This window comes from Phragmites australis, chromosome 3, assembly GCF_958298935.1.
Source record: "Phragmites australis chromosome 3, lpPhrAust1.1, whole genome shotgun sequence".
In the NCBI taxonomy this organism is placed as follows: domain Eukaryota; kingdom Viridiplantae; phylum Streptophyta; class Magnoliopsida; order Poales; family Poaceae; genus Phragmites; species Phragmites australis.
In genome coordinates this window covers 36,501,634-36,519,025 of record NC_084923.1, presented here as the reverse complement: position 1 = coordinate 36,519,025, position 17,392 = coordinate 36,501,634, and the positions used below count along the sequence as shown (strand labels likewise).

Below are 17,392 nucleotides of genomic sequence, written 5' to 3'. Positions count from 1 at the left end.
ATCTGGATCCCTCATATCTGTGATGATTTGCATGTAGCGGGCAACGTAGAAGCCATATGTGTTGCCGATGGTTGCTGGTTGCACTGAAAAGCATAAAAATATATGTGTGTATAGTGGGTTAGAGACAAAGTAACAATAAGAACGTATTAAATTTTTTACTATACCGGTAATTTGAAGAAATAGTACATTTTGGTTTATCCTTTCATCTCTGCACTTCCTTTCTGACTGATGTATCACTTGAAAGCTCTACATGTGTAACATCCTTAAATTTCAAAAATAAAAATCTAGGCCAACCACCCTGTCCTCTCTCTCTCTCTCTCTCTCTCTCTCTCTCTCTAGGCCGATCTCCCCACGGCCCATTTTCCAACTGGCCTCCTTCCCTCTCTCTTCCGCATCGGCCGCTCCCCTCTCCCTCTCTCCCAGCCCAGGCCAGCTCCCCCCTTCTTCATCCTCGCATGCACAGGAGCGACATAGCCTCCTCCCTTGTCTCCTTCCTCACGCGAATCATGATGACAGTAACCGTCCACCCTTCTCCTCTCCATTGCCTGCCGAGCCCCAATGCACAAGCCACACCCGACCCCTAACTCCCTCGCGGGGGCTACCCACGCTGCCCGCTAGTTGTTGGCAAGACGAGCCACATGCGCACGCAAGCGCTCCTGAGCACACTGTCCCCCACCACTGATCTGGACGCCTGCACCTATAAAAGGCCAGCTCTAGCCACCGCCATCCCCAGCCTCACTGGCTTCCTCGAACAGGTAGCCGCCCCTCACTTCTCTCTCTATCTCTTCCCCAGGTGCAAATCTATCATCGCCAAGCCACCTAGAGATCCCTTGCCACCTCCTCCACCCTCTCTCGTGCCCATCATCCCTTCCCTGACCTCCCTCACACCTCCCAATGAGATCACTGACTCGCAACCATGGTGGCTCACCACTAGCCCTTCCCATCCCCTCCCTCATTTGGACTCCATGCAAAATAAGATCCTTGTGCTCCCCTATCTCTCAACATCAATTCGCCGTCATGAACGATGGCCGGGAGGCCATTCTGGTGAGCTCACTACCGCGAGCCGGTGACTGAGTGGTAGCGATGCTCGATGCTCAGTCGGCCTAGGCATCGTTTCCCCCTCGAGTCGGCATTAGGCTTCCACGGCCCAGTGGCTTGTAAGGCCCAATACCATACGGCCTAGCACAGTGCTATCCCATTAGCCTATTCGCACAGTACCAAGCCCACCTACTCAATACAAAGGAACTAAAAAGTAACATTCCAAACGAACAGTGCCAGCATAGTAACCCCTTTTCTTTTTCCAGATTTAAATTTTCAGAAGCCCGTTTCTCCTCCTTTTTAGCTCTAATTTTGACTATTCTTTTACAAAAATTCATCTAAATTCAAGCCCTATATATTCTCATCAGTTCCATAAATTTTGGTGTTCATTTGTATGTTCTTGTGTGTATTCATTTTATTTGTTATGTGTGTCGTGCTTTAGAGACCGGAGTGTTTAAGGAAGAGGAGGAGGAACCCGCAATGCAGGACTTTGAGCAAGACCCTCTCGAGTACTTCAGCGTAGGAAAGTCTCAATCCATATCCCTCTTTGATCATATTGAACCCAGTTTTTATCACCACAACCCATAGCAGCCGTTTTCCACGAGATAATTGCATATTGTATTGCTTACCGGCATAATTTAAACTGTTGATCTAGTTATGTCTTATTGTAGATTATTCAGCTCATTGCTATCAACCGAAATGGAACCTTGATTACCCGAGAATTATCGTATCAGCAATATCAATTACGCTCAAACAAATCCCTTGTTGCTAGTGTGCTTAGGACCGTGTATTACTTTTTTTATTTCATGATTTACCATACTAGTTTTGCGAACTATGTGTGTAAAATGTGGTGCTTTTTTATGTGTGGGTTATTGCAATGGTAATACTTACTGGATAACTAATAACAACAGAGAACCTATTAGAGCTAGGGCAAATCAGGGTTCGTAGTTCATGATTCCACGGCGTCCCCCCCCCCCCCGATTCCCACTGTTTTTCCCCAAGAACCCTAGGTATGAAAGACCCCTGCTATTCTTCATGAATTTGGGGATGATTTTGGTCTGTACTTTGTGGTTGGGAGTAATTAAAGAAGGGTTTTGGCGGTAGATATCAAATCGGGCAGTTTGAGCAGTGAGCATGTTCATGATGTTTCGACAACCTAGATGCTTTTCCCTACAGCAACTAAAAAGTTGTAGATAATGTCTAGACCTAGTTTTTGATAAAATTTCAAAATTTTTACTCACACGGTTTAAGATATATGATTGTCTGAAGTCAACAGTATGTTCTATTTCAGTTCAGAAAATTCAGTTTGAGAAGTGTTGCTTCGGCAGTCGATTTGATGACCTTAGCTATGTTTCCTCAAAATTGTTATAGCTACAATGTTGTAGGTCTTGGAACTATCTTTTTATTCATGTAGAGTTCTCTGTCATAGCTTCTGTGTTTTGTAAGGTATGCCCTGTTGAAATTTGCTGCTGCGGTTCCAGCTTCAGTTAAAAAGTCCCTGTTCGAGGGATGATTGAGAGGTTTTGTAGACCTCTGAGTTGTGACCCACCAAAACTAAAGTTGTAGATCTTTGTGTTATCACCTATTGTAAGACTTGTATTTACTAGTGACTGATTCAGGGATTTGTATACTAAAGCTTTAAGCATTGGGGATGACTCAGGGCGCTTCAGGTGATATCAGAACCATACCTGGTTGTAGGACAAGACCATAGACCTGGGCATTAACTTTTTTGTTAAAACTATTTTACAAAACTTCTTACTCTTCTTTATTCTACTGAACAAGATGAATGGGTAACTAAGTATTGCCTGACACCCGTAGCGTTCCAAAGGTGTTGTATGCTGCCCTGCAGGCTGGGTATTATGGACACCTAGAGTATGTTGGCCGAGAGTATGAGGAGTACGACACTGAGCGCTTTGAGGTCACCATTCACATTGGAGCAAGTAAGGACTACCCCAACAACAATCCTTGGAGTGTGGCCACTACAAGGTTCAGATTCGCAGACACCTACTAGGCGGTCGCCCGTAAGGCCCTGTGACACTTATGCAAGATTTATGAGAAGCCCATCAGACAGTCGATAATGAAAATTTTCCTTCTGATGGAGAAGAACCGTCCTACTTGATTGGCATGGATGAAGACTTTGGAGGGCCTGGGTATGCGCGAAAGTGACCCGACTGTAGTGGCCATGACGTGCTACCTACTCGCCCTGGATGAGCTACATGACAAGTAGGCGATAGAGTTAAGAAGATGTTTCGTTAGACTAGAAGATGCAGAGACATGTAGAAGGACCCTACGCATCCAACTCACTGAAGCCAAGGCCCAAGCAGCTGAAGCTGAGAGTCGCACCGTGGTAGCTGAGGAAGTGCTGTTGGCAGCAGAAGACTGCCACAATAGACTGATCAGTGATGCCTACCTCACCAGTCGTGCAAATAGGAAGACCCTTCACATTCCAAGGCTAGAAGGACGCCTAGTGCTAGAGGGAATCCCCCTCTATCCCATGGGAAGCCTCAAGAGGAAGTTTCCCCCTTGTCTTATGCTTCTCCTCTCCCCTCTTAAAGTAGATGGCGCCCAAGTGCTCCGTCAGGATCCAGCAGCACCACCAGTGCCAAGCAGCAAACCGTAGAGAAGAAGAGGTGAATCAAGGAGAAAGTGAAGGGGGAAATCAGAGGAATGAACAAGAACTATCTGATCCTCCTACAAATGACTTAGTGGCAGTCATGGCAGAATAGACCCATCTGTTGGATGCCTTAGCACAAGGAATCAACCAACCCCGCTAGCAGGCACTAGAACTTCCCCACAAGATGGCTGAGTTTATCAGGATCAAGCCACCCGTCTTTGAAGGGACATCCAACCCTATGGATGCCGATGACTGGTTAAGGAACATTCAAACGAAGCTTGATGCAATCAGCTGCATGGGAAGAGATAGAGTTCTCCTAGCATCTCATCAGCTCTTTGGGACAACCTTAGCTTGGTGGGATAATTACTATGAAGCCACAGAAGATACCAAAACAATCACCTGGGAAGAGTTCGTGGAAGTGTTCCACTGGTACCATATTTCGGAAGGAACCATGGAACTTAAGGCAGATGGCTTCGAAGGCAAAAGCAGGGAAACATGAGTGTGAATGAATACATTCGTAAGTTACTGAGCTTTCCCGTTATGCGCCAGAAGAAGCCTCAATTGATAAGAAGAAGCAAACTAGGATCAAGAAAAGGTTAGAGAGCAACTTGAAGGCTCAGCTGACTCCCCACATCTACCCAGATTTCAACACCTTAATGAACATGACCATTCTCTTTGAAGAAGCTAGGGCAGAGTTGTACAAGGATAAGAAGCACAAGTTTGCTGCTCACAAGGCTCAACAACAGGACAGGTTTCTGAGGTTCAAGCGTCTTGCCTTCTCCGGGCAATAGGCTCAGACTACCATGCAGTTTAGGACTCTAGCCTCTACCTCACACCAACCCAACCCTTCCTACCGTAGCCAAAGCAATATCAAGACTCAGCAGAATAGCAATAGCTAAGTGAACAACCAAAGCAATGCTTGTTACAACTGTGGTGAGACCGAGCAGTTCATCACCAACTGCCCGCGTAAGGTCAAGCAAGCAGTATCCATCCAATCCAACACTGTGAATGGACCCCGACCTGTGATGTCTGGGGCTAGCCATGGAGTCACGACCAGCCCCAGCCAGCTAGCAAGGTTGCAGCAGTCCTTCAGACGAGCTCACCTCAACCACACCCACACACAGGAAGCTCTGGATGCACCTAGAGTTGTGCTTAGGAGTGCAATGGGAGACCATGGAGTAGGTGCAAGCAACTGCAGGCTTGTTGACGCGGTTGGAGGTCTAGTGTTGGTCCCGTAGGTGACTAGTGGGACGATACTGAGGTGGATAATGGCTTTGTTGAGTCGCACTGCCACGACGGTGGTATGTTGCCAAACTCACCTTGTGAGTAAAGTGTACCACTCTGCAAAGGTAAAACTATTTGAATAGTTGTGTCCACAGTCACGGATGAACTATGGTTTAGTCACAACAACTAGAATGGGTTGCGTGCATTTTCTTGGAGTGTGGGTGGGCAAGGCGTGCCCATTTTTGTTATAGGATCAGCAGTGTACCGTGGGTTACTGTGGAAGAAGTGTCCAGCAACATTAAAATTTGGGCTCTGGTGACTTTTCACCACAGCCGAATCCCTCCTTCATGAATTAATAATGATATGGTTTTTTTTCCAAAACCCGCCTAATGAAAATAAACCCTTACGTGTGTAATTTGACATTTTAGCAAAAAATAAACTTATAGCCTTACCCTTGTCAATACTATATGTATGTATTTATACCCCTTGATGAAGGGTAAGGGCTGGGAGTTGCTGACTATGTTTGTACTCACCCTTGATTATAATTTCAGAGGAAGATCTGGACTTCACCAACACCGACGGTGAGGCTGACGAATAAGTCTTGGTCGCATCCGCACCCGAGTTGCCTGTGGAGTGGCATGTCCCCATGCTGATCTTGTTGTGCCCTCTGGTGATGTGGACCCTATTGCTCGTGAGCCTTTACGGAGCCCTTTATGTACTATTAGCTTGGTGGATTTATTTCACCACTTCCTTTATTGTATGACTGTGATATCACCTATTGTAAGACTCATATTTACCAACGACTGATCTAGAGACTAATATAATAAAATTTTAAGCACCTGGGATGACCCGAGGCACTTCAACATGCATGCTAAAATGTGACAATTCGTTTGTAAGGAAGTTAATGACAAATTCTTCATTCAAATAGTAGGGTCAAGATATCTGATAGGTTGTTTGTTCACCTAGTTTTCTTTTATCACGTATCTATATATACATAAGAAATGAGTTAGTTGTCATATATATAGTACTATGAATGATTGAAAGGTGTGTTTGAAAGTTCTTACAATGTGAATTACCTCAGGAGTGACATGTCTAGTGCATCAAGGTTAAAGAAGTCAAACAAATCATTGTAGCCCACAAAGAAGTAGCCTTCGCCATTGCGAAAATGTATATGAGCATATTTTATTTGGATGTCTACCTTCTTAGCCTTGGATTCTTGCATATAGAAATTATGCAGACAAAGACATGCAATACCTACCCTTGTGATATCTGTAGGGGAAAGCAACGGGTGGACATACTTGAACTTGTTGTTCCCACTATGTTTTGGGGCTAGCACATGATGCTCCTAGGTGACCTATTCCTGTTGGACAACCTGTTGCTTTTGGATGACTTGTTTCTCTTCCTCGGCCTCCTTCTTAGTGCCCTTGGCATGATGATCCCGAGGTGGAGAAAAGGTGCCGGTGCTAAAAATGTTGCAGGTGCTGGATGGGACTGTGTGGGTGCACATGGCAGTAGGGAAACTATGTTGAGTGCCGGAGGGCACAACTGTACGACACTCTTCCTCCATTAGATCCTCTACAGGAGAGCTTCCCCTAGAGCCATGATCTCATCGTTAGGGAGGATATCCAACTTGTGTGACATGAAGTTAGGATGGACCATATCCACTTGAACCACTACATAGCCCTGTCGCACCTCAACACAGTGCAACATCTTCTGTAGTGGTTGCACCTGACCCCTTGCAATCTCAATGGCGAAATTGTCCGGCCTAAATACGAGGGCGCATTGCACGGGCCCGTCGACGTGATCAATGGGATTGTGGATGCTCCGCTCCACCTCAATGGATGCACAACTACTCTTTCACATGACAACAGGACTCGCACTGACTGGTACACTTTGAAGTCTCTATGCTTGAAGCAAGTTGCTCACATGGGCCAAGACATTCTCAGTGACTTCAGCCCGTATCCTCTATGAAAGCTGCTCAATATCCATGGGCTCGGTCCCCTTCCTCTTCCTATAAATGTTCTGGCGTTCAGGCCATGTATATTTCCAACCCTCATAACTGGAAACTCCTCAAACCCGACCAGGATGCTCTGGGTTTCCCAGGCAGTGGAGAGGATGTCCATGTCCCTAACACTGGTGAATGACCCTTCGTTAGCTTTTAGCTATTTCTCTCTAACTTTTTTAGAGACCTCGGTCTCACCACTCTTGAAGTTGATGTCGCCACTAGATGACACGGTTGCCTTGCCTCGCAACCAATTCCTGGCATGCCCCTCAGAAAACTCAGAAAATGGCACCGGGAAAACTTCCATCTTAGCTTTCTCGTCCTCCTTCTGCCATTGAAGTTTTTTTTTCTTTGTAGCCGCATGTGCCCAACCTGTGGTTGTGCTTGTTGCAAGCTTGAATGTCCTTGTGTTTCAGGCTTTCTTCTTTGAACTCCTATGTACTCTTCAAGTCCACAAATGCATTCTAATCCTCCTGTGTTATGAACATGTAGTCCTCAAAAGGCTCCCAATTTTGAGCAATGTAATCACTAACAAGGAGGCTTTTGAACATCTTCCAAGCCTTGTTGATAAATGCCAAAGCTTCCTTCATCGCAAGCTGCCAGATATTATCACGAATCTCGAAATAATTCTCAAGGCACACAAATAACACCTCCACTTCTGACTGACCGAGGGCCTTCCAATTCTCAAGGACCAATGGCACCCTCTCCCTACCAATGAGGTCACAAAACCTATCAAAAACGGTTCTTCACCATAAGGGAGGCCATAGGTAGCCCCGTCAAGTTGATTTGGGTTATGGAAATTTTGTTTGTTGGCCACTTGGTATTTGTCTTAGCACAATGAGCTCGACCCCCTGAAGTGGTTGTATCTCCCTGAGCTCCTTCATTTGAATAGCGATGTTCATCTAAGGATGACGATGAAGATTGAGAACTTCATGCCATCTAATTGAATTGCAATAGCAAAAGACTTTTACATTAATTCTAGCTAAAATTATTATGTAATGTGGACTACAAACAATTCAAGATTTAGCAAATATGCAAATAACCAAATCCTAACCAATAAATCCCTGGAAAGCGTATAGAAAACAATACACACTAAAATTTTAATTATACACTATACAATTAAGAAATGCTATCAAAATAGGAAATAACAAAGAGAACTATCGCAAACATCACAAGCATTTGACTATTAATTAAATAAGAAATTATTTATAAACCATAGCAAGAATCAACAGATGAAATATTGTGAATAAAAACTCGATAAATTACAGATATATTTCAAAAGAAATCTACCTTCTTACTACTAGAGCTAGGGAAAGTGCATTTAGGAACATCAAGACCATCACAATGTGCCATGCACATGAGCTTATAAATACAGCCACAGGTTCTTCTAACAGGTAAATAATTTCTTTTTTATGTAGGCTGGTTTTCATACTTCATTAATCTGATGTACTAAAGTTGCAATTGTGGAATATTAAAAACATGGTTATTTGTTGTAACTTGTTTTTCTTTTCTATTTTGCCACGCTTCACATAGTTCATTTTAATCTACTTAAAGGTTCTATAATGGTATATGTACTTGTACATGCAAAAAGTGTAACAAAATTATCATAAGTATTTGTGTTGCTACTAATATTGCAAAACCTCTAATTGTACCCAAATGGTGCACAACTAAAACAAACATGGAAGCCCTAGGGATCAGACATGGAAACCCTAGCGATCAGACATGGAACAAGGAATACAACATAGTGGAATCATTGCAATACTTGATCAGTGTCGAAGAAGGATTAGAGCATTGCCACAGTGGATGAGGAGGAGGAGGACCAGACCACCGTCGCAGTGGAGGAAGAGGAGGATTAGGAGGAGGGCCGGATCACCACCGCAGTGGAGGAGGAGGAGGACCGAACTGCCGCCATAGTGGAGGAGGCGTATGCCTGGTGCGCCGCCGTAGTGAAGGATGAAGAGGAGGAGTAGAGCGCCACCGCAATGGGGAGGAGGAGAATACAAAGAGCACGTGAGATCCATTTGACTAAATCAACCATTGAATTGGTAGCTAGGTTAAAAGACACAGCATAAACATTTTTTCATTAATCTCCATCTGTGTCACATTGCAAACAATTTTTTCTTAATGTCAGTCTGTGCCCTCATCCCAAACCCAAACCTTCTGGGATGCCATGACGCATGGTGTCCTTCTATTAACATTTATGAACTTTAGATTCTTGCACTTTAAAATCCGTTCAGAATTTATCATTATACATCTCAATTGTCAAATGTGTATTTCTGCAAATAAGCTTAATTGCCTATTCCTTCAATTCACCCGGCATTTATACTACCTTTGTCATACACTTAAAGTCTTGTTGAGTAAGAATTGTACTCACCCTTGCCTACGTTCATTCAGAGGAAGAAATCAAATATCCACTGGAACATGGTTTCTACATGTCAGGTTTTGGTGGGAATGCCGATGAGCCGTTCTGAGTTTATCTAGGTCGTTGACTGCTTTTTGGTGTATGGGCATATCCACTAGACGTCTATCTTCTAAATGGCTTTCTTTCCGCTGTATTGGGCATTTTTTTGAGCCGGTCAGCTTATGTGTTCGTGTTATGTACTCTATGTATGACTTGGTATTGTAATGATAACAAGGGTTCTATTGTATGGATGTGATATCAACTTGTAATCATGTATACTTACTACTAATCATGGGACAAGTACAATGGAAACATGAGGTTTCAGGTAATCAAATTGCATGGGCCAATACATTATCCCTTGATTTACTCAGTTTGTTACCAACTGTGTACACCTCTTGTACTATATATGCCTAGTGCATCAACGAGTCAATCACCATGTGATTCTCCCAGCTCTAAACTCTTTCAAAGAGGAATTAGCCATCTACTTTATATTGCATTGTCATTCTTCCAAGGAAATCTAGTGGTCACAAATATCATGAGATGGGTCAATGGATCAAAGCAATCACCACATAGTGATCTACGAAGCCTTGAATATATAGAATGAATAGAACCAACAGAGTTTTTATCACAAATCTACAAATACAATTAAGTTTGACACAAGGTTCAACATGAGGTGGACGAATTTGAAATGGTGATAGATCAAGAGCAGTCAAAAGACTATCTAGAGTATCTCTTTAGCTATTTGCAAGGAGTTGTGTAGCAGCTCAACATTCAAACAGTCTCATTCAACTGGTTAGAACAATACAGCATACCTTATTATCCCGAGCACTCTCATGCCGATAACATGTTGGCGAACTGAAAATTATGGCACACTTATCAACTATAATTAAAGCAAAAACAAGAATAGTCTTTCTCAACTTTATTCGTCTGATTGGTTCGAGAATATAAATATGGAGTAGACTAAAACTCTTTGATATGTTCCATATTCTAATAGGATAGTATAGGCAATTGTCCATACATATAGAAACATGTCCATACTACAACAACCTACACCATTGTTATAGGAGAAGCTACGTTTATTTCCAATATTCAAGAATTTGTATAATTATAAAAGGTGCTATCCACATTTTCATATCATAAATCTTGAGCATACAACATATTTTACATGAAAGTTCCGCTAATCATGTGCCATTTAAAAAATATTGGGGAAAGTTACTTCAATTGTTGCATTACATCGTCAGGAAATGTAACATATATTGAAAAGGTAGACAAGTTTAGGGGTTTATTTTATCTTTTTTTGCAAGTTTAGAGTGTTTGTTGAAAGTTGTAGGACCAAGAACGGCAACTAGGGGGGGCGAATAGGCACCTCAACTAATTTCTTCCAAAACGGATAATCTTTTCCTATTTTCTCACCCAATGTACCTCAAAACCAAGAGCGGAAGCAACATAAAGGAGATAAACAAGTCACAATGAAAATATCCAAGGAAAACATGGCTCTCATGAATGGAATTGAATCCTAGGTTCCATAGAACATCATTCCAAGAGTCATAGACATAAAACTCGCAACTTGAAATAGAAAGCACTTAGATCTAGTCATTGAGTGAAGAAACTCTTCAAGTTGATGATTTAGAGGCAAGAGAATTTAAGACCAATTCTAAATGTGAATTTTATGCCTCTAGCAACAAGAACAACCACTTCAATATAGTGAAAAAATTTAGCTCTCAAACCAAAACAAAAATCGCAAAGAAAACTGAAAAACTTGCAACCAAGCAAGTTTGCCAATAGAGGAAAATTAGAAGGGGATGAGCACAAAAAAAAAGAGAAAACATAAACTTCATTTATTATAGAGGAAATCCATATTTTCAGTGGATTACAAAGTGTTTTTACATACAGAAGCTCTCACCTAATACATAGGCTAAGAACTCCTCTCTCCCTCTCCTAAAACCCTAGCACACAACTCTCAAATGGATGGCTCAAAGAGCTCAACTAGCCCTTCCCCTGTATTTATAGCTTAGGTTCCTAAACCCCTAAGTTTCCTAGAATATTTTCAAAATGCCGCTCTCTTCCAATACACTCCTACATACCACCGGGGTATTTTGGTCCAATCTTTTCTCCGTCCATCAAATGCTCGTGGCGCCTTTATGACTTAGCTTCACCTCGACGTAAGCTTCATGATGATGCTATGTGTACTGCATATTTCCACAATTTTGAGGCCAAACTGTGACACCGCTTTGCACGCTTCTCAAAGCATGACTCACTATCACTTACTTATACCTTAAGCAAGTGATCTAATGTTGATGCGATCTTGACCTCCGGCAAGTCTATTTCACTCACGATCCCTCGGGCTATCTTGTCACTTGCACGGGTATCTCTTTCGCTTGACTTGGCCAACACGTCGTCTTCATCCGCCTTCTCACATTTTGCTTGCTCTCCACGTGTACAGTTAGGATCACCCTTTACTCAGTCTGGCCTCCTTGATTGTTTGGCACCAAGTACCCCGCTTAGTCCTGATCATCCCACCATCGACTGTCAAGTTGCATCTATCACTTACACATCATAAGACAAGCAAACACATATCTTCAACTCCATTATAGATTAGTTAAAATAAAAAATCTTTAGTTGAAAGCACATCACAGAAAAATCGTGAACACTGGATGATCCAGTATTATTGCTCTCTGATCACCGGACCATCTGGCATGTGCAATACTTCATTGACATACTCCTAGAAAACTCTCTAATGTGCAATACTTCTAATCGTCGGACCATCCAGTGTGTACATCCTCACCAGACAAGCTTTGGATACTCTCTAGAAAAATTAGTCCGGTGTGCACATCCTCCATCGTCGAAGCATTTGGTGTATAGAATCCCAACAGACATGCTTTGCAACCTCTTTGGAAAAATTAGTCCAGCGTGATGTGCTACCCATCGCTGGACCATCCGGTGTTTCAATGGATTTTCTCTACTAAGTCAAAACCCTCTGGCATGAAATCTTCCTGAGCGTCGGACCAATCGGCGTGTTCATTTCAATGGACGCTGGATCATCCGGTGAGGCAAATTTTTCTAGACTCAGTGACAAAAATTCCACTGTGCTAACTCGGCTCTGCCAGGCCGCATCGTTGCCTCTCCCGCCGCCTCTTGCCCTAAGGAACATGAGTGGTTTGCTCCAATAATTTAGGGTCAAAAATCCCCAAATCTAACAATAAATATCCAAACTATTATCTCACAAATATGTAACGCACCGAGTTGTCGCCCTCCTACACTCTTTTTCCAATTCATTTATTAAATATCCGTTTGGTGCGCATGGCAATCACACGCCCCAACTGATAAAAGAAGACCATGCTTTCCGAATTAAGTAGGCAAGGCTAGCTACACCACTCTATGCAAAACGACAAAATTCTTCACAGGCTAATGAATCTTGGATACGCAACGGCTTTATCAAGTAACTGCTAATTTATTGTCCATTCGTTGCTCCCTGCCACTCTACTAAAAACATTCAACGGACATTGTTTCCATAAATTCGACAAATCTAGCATGTTCCGACAAGGTAGCGCCAAATCTCTCACCACATGGGTCAAATATAGGTTGCGTCAGCTGGTTTCTCTTCACCATCCAATCAAACCTCAGTTGAAAGCACATCATAGAAATCGTGAACACCGAATGATTTGGCATGTATTGCTCTCTGATTAACGGACCATCCAGCATGTGCAATACTTCCTTCATTGACACACTCCTGGAAAACTCTCCGATGTGCAATACTTTCAATCGCCGGATCATCCAGCGTGTACATCCTCACCAGACAAGCTTTGCATACTCTTTGGAAAAAAAATTCTACCATGCACACCCTCCATCGTCAGAGAATTCGACATATAGAATCACACCAGACATGCTTTGCAACCTCTTTATAACAATTAGTCTAGCGTGATGTGTTGCCCATCGCTGGACCATCCGTTGTTTCAATGGATATTCTCTACTGAGTCAAAACCCTTCGACGTGAAATCTTCCTAAGCGTCGGACCATTCGTGGTGTTTATTTCAATGGACGCCGGATCATCCAATGAGGCAAATTTTTCTAGACTCAGTGACAAAAATGCCAACCCTATTTTCTCTACACCTTTGGTTAGTCATGATCATAATTACAATACATAGATATGCTCATACAATCCCAAAAATCATCAAATCACATGAACAACTTTATCAACCACTCATCACATATAAAAAAAGACATATTTTAACTTAGTTTCTCAAAAGTATCATTGTCCTGAGGTAAAATGGGCCTTGCTCTTAAAAACTTTGGGAAAAAAGTGCAAATAGATTACTCTTACTCATTTTTGTAGAAAATACATATAGAATATACCATATAGACTCACAACTTTTATGTCGGTTGCGTGACCGAGGGTGATATCCATTTGCGGGACACAGTCATGCACGCGGTTATGATGTCCTGCAAGTGCACATGATCGTGTGCAGCTAGTTTTCCCTCAAGGGAGTATTAGGGTTATCGAATCCTAAGGAGCAAACGAAAGCTAATTGCCTAATACAACTACGTCGCTATCACTAACATGATCGCGACTTAAATTAATAAAGGTTGAAAAGGCTTAGAAGATAAATGAGGGAAAATACATAGTAATAAAACTAAAAGAATAGGTGTAATAAAGTAAACACGAATAATTAATAAGACATAATGTAGTAAATATGTATACGATCATCTCCGGCAGCGTCCCCACCACCGAATCCGCACCTGCCGCCCCCACCGTGCTAACTCGGCTCCGCCAGGATATTCGTTTAGTGCGCATGGCAATCACACGCCCCAACTGATAAAAGAAGACCATGCTTTCCGAATTAAGTAGGCCAGGCTAGCTGCACCACTCTATGCAAAACGACAAAATTCTTTGCAGGCTAATGAATCTTAGATACGCAACAGTATTATCAAGTAACTAATGATTTATTATCGGTTCATTGCTCCCCGCCACTCTACTAAAAACATACAACAGACACCATTTCTATAAATTCACCAAATCTAACATGTTCCGACATGAAAGCACCAAATCTCTCACCACATGGATCAAATATATGTTGCATCAACTGGTTTCTCTTCACCATCAGACCAAACCTCGGTGCCTTCAGTTGGACTTTGAAATGCAAAATTGTACAGGCAGCTGAGATGAACAATATCATCCATCCGCTGTAATAAACCAACCGGTCAAAACATTTGTACCATTACACTTACAGATGGGCCCCCGTGTCATTTTACCTCTCGCACGCTGCGTGCTTAGGCCTGGTTTACGTGAGCTACAGAGATGGGGGGCCACCCCAAGGCACGTCCTTGAACACCGGAAACCAAAAGGGAGAGTTGGACAGTCCCGTGCTGAAATGGTTATATGCCGTTGGATGGGAACGATTGCTGTCGGGGTGGACGGCCGATCCGGCCCGTACGCTCTATATATCTTCTGCTAGATCGGCGAGGTCTCACTTGCAACCTGCTGCTTCGTCCTCCCCTTCTCCCCCCAAAATTCCTGCACCTCTGCCATTCTCGCTTGCTCTTGCTTGGAACCTCGAGCACGGGGTGAATGGAGGCAGAGAGCTCGGTCCGTTTCGGCCTGGACGTGGCAGCTGGTTCCGTGCGCTCCGGTAGCGGCACTCAAGTGATCCCGGCCGCGGGCATGATCCACCCCGGCTTGGGCTCGCTCCTTTCCGGGGTCGGCATGTCGACGGCGGCAGGTTTCGTCCTGCCCGCGGGAGCCCTTACGTCCGCCGGATACGGCGCCGTCCCCAGCGTTCCGCACGCCGCGTTCCACCAGGTTGCGATGGCGGCCGGGCTGGCCCCAGAGGGAGGCGGCAACGGCGAGAGGCCGCCGCCGCCGCCGCAGAAGGGCCCCTGGACCGCTGAAGAGGACGAGTAAGACTCACGGATTCTTAGATTTCACTTTTGTTCTTTGCAACTTCTTGCCGTTGGAGTTTGCAGCATTTGATCCTTGTGCTTGGTTCATGCTCACATGCAGCATTCTCAAGGACATGGTGAGGGAGCACGGCGACCGGAAGTGGGCTGTGATAGCGCGGTTCCTTCCGGGCCGGATCGGCAAGCAGTGCCGCGAGCGATGGACCAACCACCTGCGCCCCGACATCCTCAAGGTGCATTCGGTCTCTTCGTCGCTTGGATCTTGATGCGTGCTAGCTAGCTTAGGGGAACGATCTCCTTGCTTGCTCTTTCTACATTGCATGAATTTGGAGAGGAATTCCTTGCGTTTTTCTACGTACAAATCGTGCTGAAATTTTGGTCCAACAATTCGAAAGTGGGCATTAACTCCGTAAGAATTAATGGAGTGCTACATGTTGCATGGATATCTTTACTCTGACCATGGCAATTCTTCATCAAAGCCACTAATTTATTATGCAGGGACCTTTTTTTTTCTTTTGTTATGCATGTGAAGTTTGATGTTCTAATACCATCTCCAGTCATAAATACATATCCGTTTTGGATAAGGTATAGTCTTCAATGCATAACTTTAATCTCTATTTTCTATTAAAATATATTTACAAAATTCATTAAATTTGTGATATTGTGAAAGCATTTTTCAATATAAATCTACATAAATGATTTTAATGTTTCCAAACTAAAATTTTTGAAAGCTATTATTAATCAAAGTTTTTCAAGTTTCACCGATTTTTTTTAAAACAGTAAGTATTTATAACCGGACTGAGTATAACCACTGATAAGTAGAGGTCCTTTATATCAAAAAAACTAGATTTTGATATTCTAACTTGCAACAGAAGAGCATCTGGACCGAGGAGGACGACAAGGCGCTGATCGAAGCGCACAAGTCGCACGGAAACCGGTGGTCGGTGATCGCGAGGTACCTCCCAGGGCGGTCGGAGAACGCCGTCAAGAACCACTGGAACACCACCAGGCGGAGCATCAACGCAAAGCGCCGACTGAAGAAGAAGAACGCACAGGCAGCTCCCGACGAATGGTCCATCCTAGAAGAGTACATCCACAGCTTGTACCCTGCTGCCACCGACCTCGCCGTACCGCTGCAACCGGCGGTCTCTCCTGCATCATACAACCTCGAGTATGGTGAGCTCGTGGGTCCACCCGCCGCTGCTGCCTCGCCGCTGACCAGCTCCCAGCTGACCGGGTTTGGCACGTACGGCAACCCCGTCAACTCATCGCACTTGGGGACGGTGAACGTGAACGCACCATTGCTGCTGAACCACAATGCTTACCACGGCGAGCTGCCTCAGGCGATGACGACGGCACAGCCGTGGATGATTGCTCAAGACCTTCAGGCTCCCTACACCAACCTGACCACCTACCCGTTCGTTGACAGCTTCGTGTGGCCGTCGTCGTCCGTCCAGACCAATGGGAGCCACTGCTACTGCAGTGACCCAGCAGGCCCAAGCAGCGGCGCCGGTCCGAACAACGTGGACGTCGTGCAGATGGCCTCGACGGAATTCCTGACGCCGTCGGAAGACGAGATCACCCTCGACCTCGCCAGGTTCATGTGATGAAGCCGTTCAAGTGCATCTGGATCGGTCGCTTTGTTGTTTGTTCGTAGGTATTGCCCGGAAGAGAACCCATGCATGCCTGCGTGTAATTTGCTTTGAATAATTCGGACCTTCCATGATCCATGCATGTACTGTTTGAGAAATTTTTCTGTACTACTCGACTCTTGATTTAGAAATCGATCACCATTGATGCAGGTATTCATTTCCTTCTCTCTACTGATCCCATTCTGTTCTTCATTGCCGAATAGCAATTCGTAGCAATTGCATGGGTTTGCTTCACTGTAAGAGGTCAAGAGAATACTGCCGGGCTTATCTTCTGACGGACAAGACGGGATTTCTGAGTACTGGCAGAGCTAGTTGCTTTCCTGATTTCCTCTCCCCTGCATGCAGCCAGTCAGCTAAGGTGTGATGAGTTGCCCATATTTAGAGATCTAATACTAAAATCTTATAAAAAAGTTTATTTAATTGTCAATATCTATTATTTTAGTTTCATCTAGTGGATGTAAATACACGTATTTAGTATGGTTCAGGAGGGAATCTTGATTTCAGTAATGACCGGTATATGTAGTGGACTGATCATTTACGTGCATGAAAGCGAGTCGTGATGACTA

At 43.9% G+C, this 17,392-nt stretch overlaps 1 protein-coding gene across 1 annotated transcript; it reads left to right on the top strand.

Annotated features, from left to right (window-relative positions):
* The first annotated feature begins 14,845 nt into the window (after nucleotides 1-14,845).
* On the top strand, nucleotides 14,846-16,781 carry LOC133910690 (uncharacterized). The gene is made up of 3 exons (XM_062352999.1): nucleotides 14,846-15,174; nucleotides 15,278-15,407; nucleotides 16,050-16,781. The coding sequence occupies exons 1-3, from the start codon at nucleotides 14,846-14,848 to the stop codon at nucleotides 16,779-16,781; spliced, it is 1,191 nt and encodes a 396-aa protein (XP_062208983.1).
* The last annotated feature ends 611 nt before the right edge of the window (nucleotides 16,782-17,392 follow it).

Bases quoted from the DNA above. Each gene is read 5' to 3' on its own strand.
- LOC133910690 (XM_062352999.1), top strand. From the start codon at position 14,846: ATGGAGGCAGAGAGCTCGGTCCGTTTCGGCCTGGACGTGGCAGCTGGT. The intron at 15,175-15,277 runs GTAAGACTCACG...GCTCACATGCAG, and splicing joins TGGACCGCTGAAGAGGACGA to CATTCTCAAGGACATGGTGA. The intron at 15,408-16,049 runs GTGCATTCGGTC...TTGCAACAGAAG, and splicing joins TGCGCCCCGACATCCTCAAG to AGCATCTGGACCGAGGAGGA.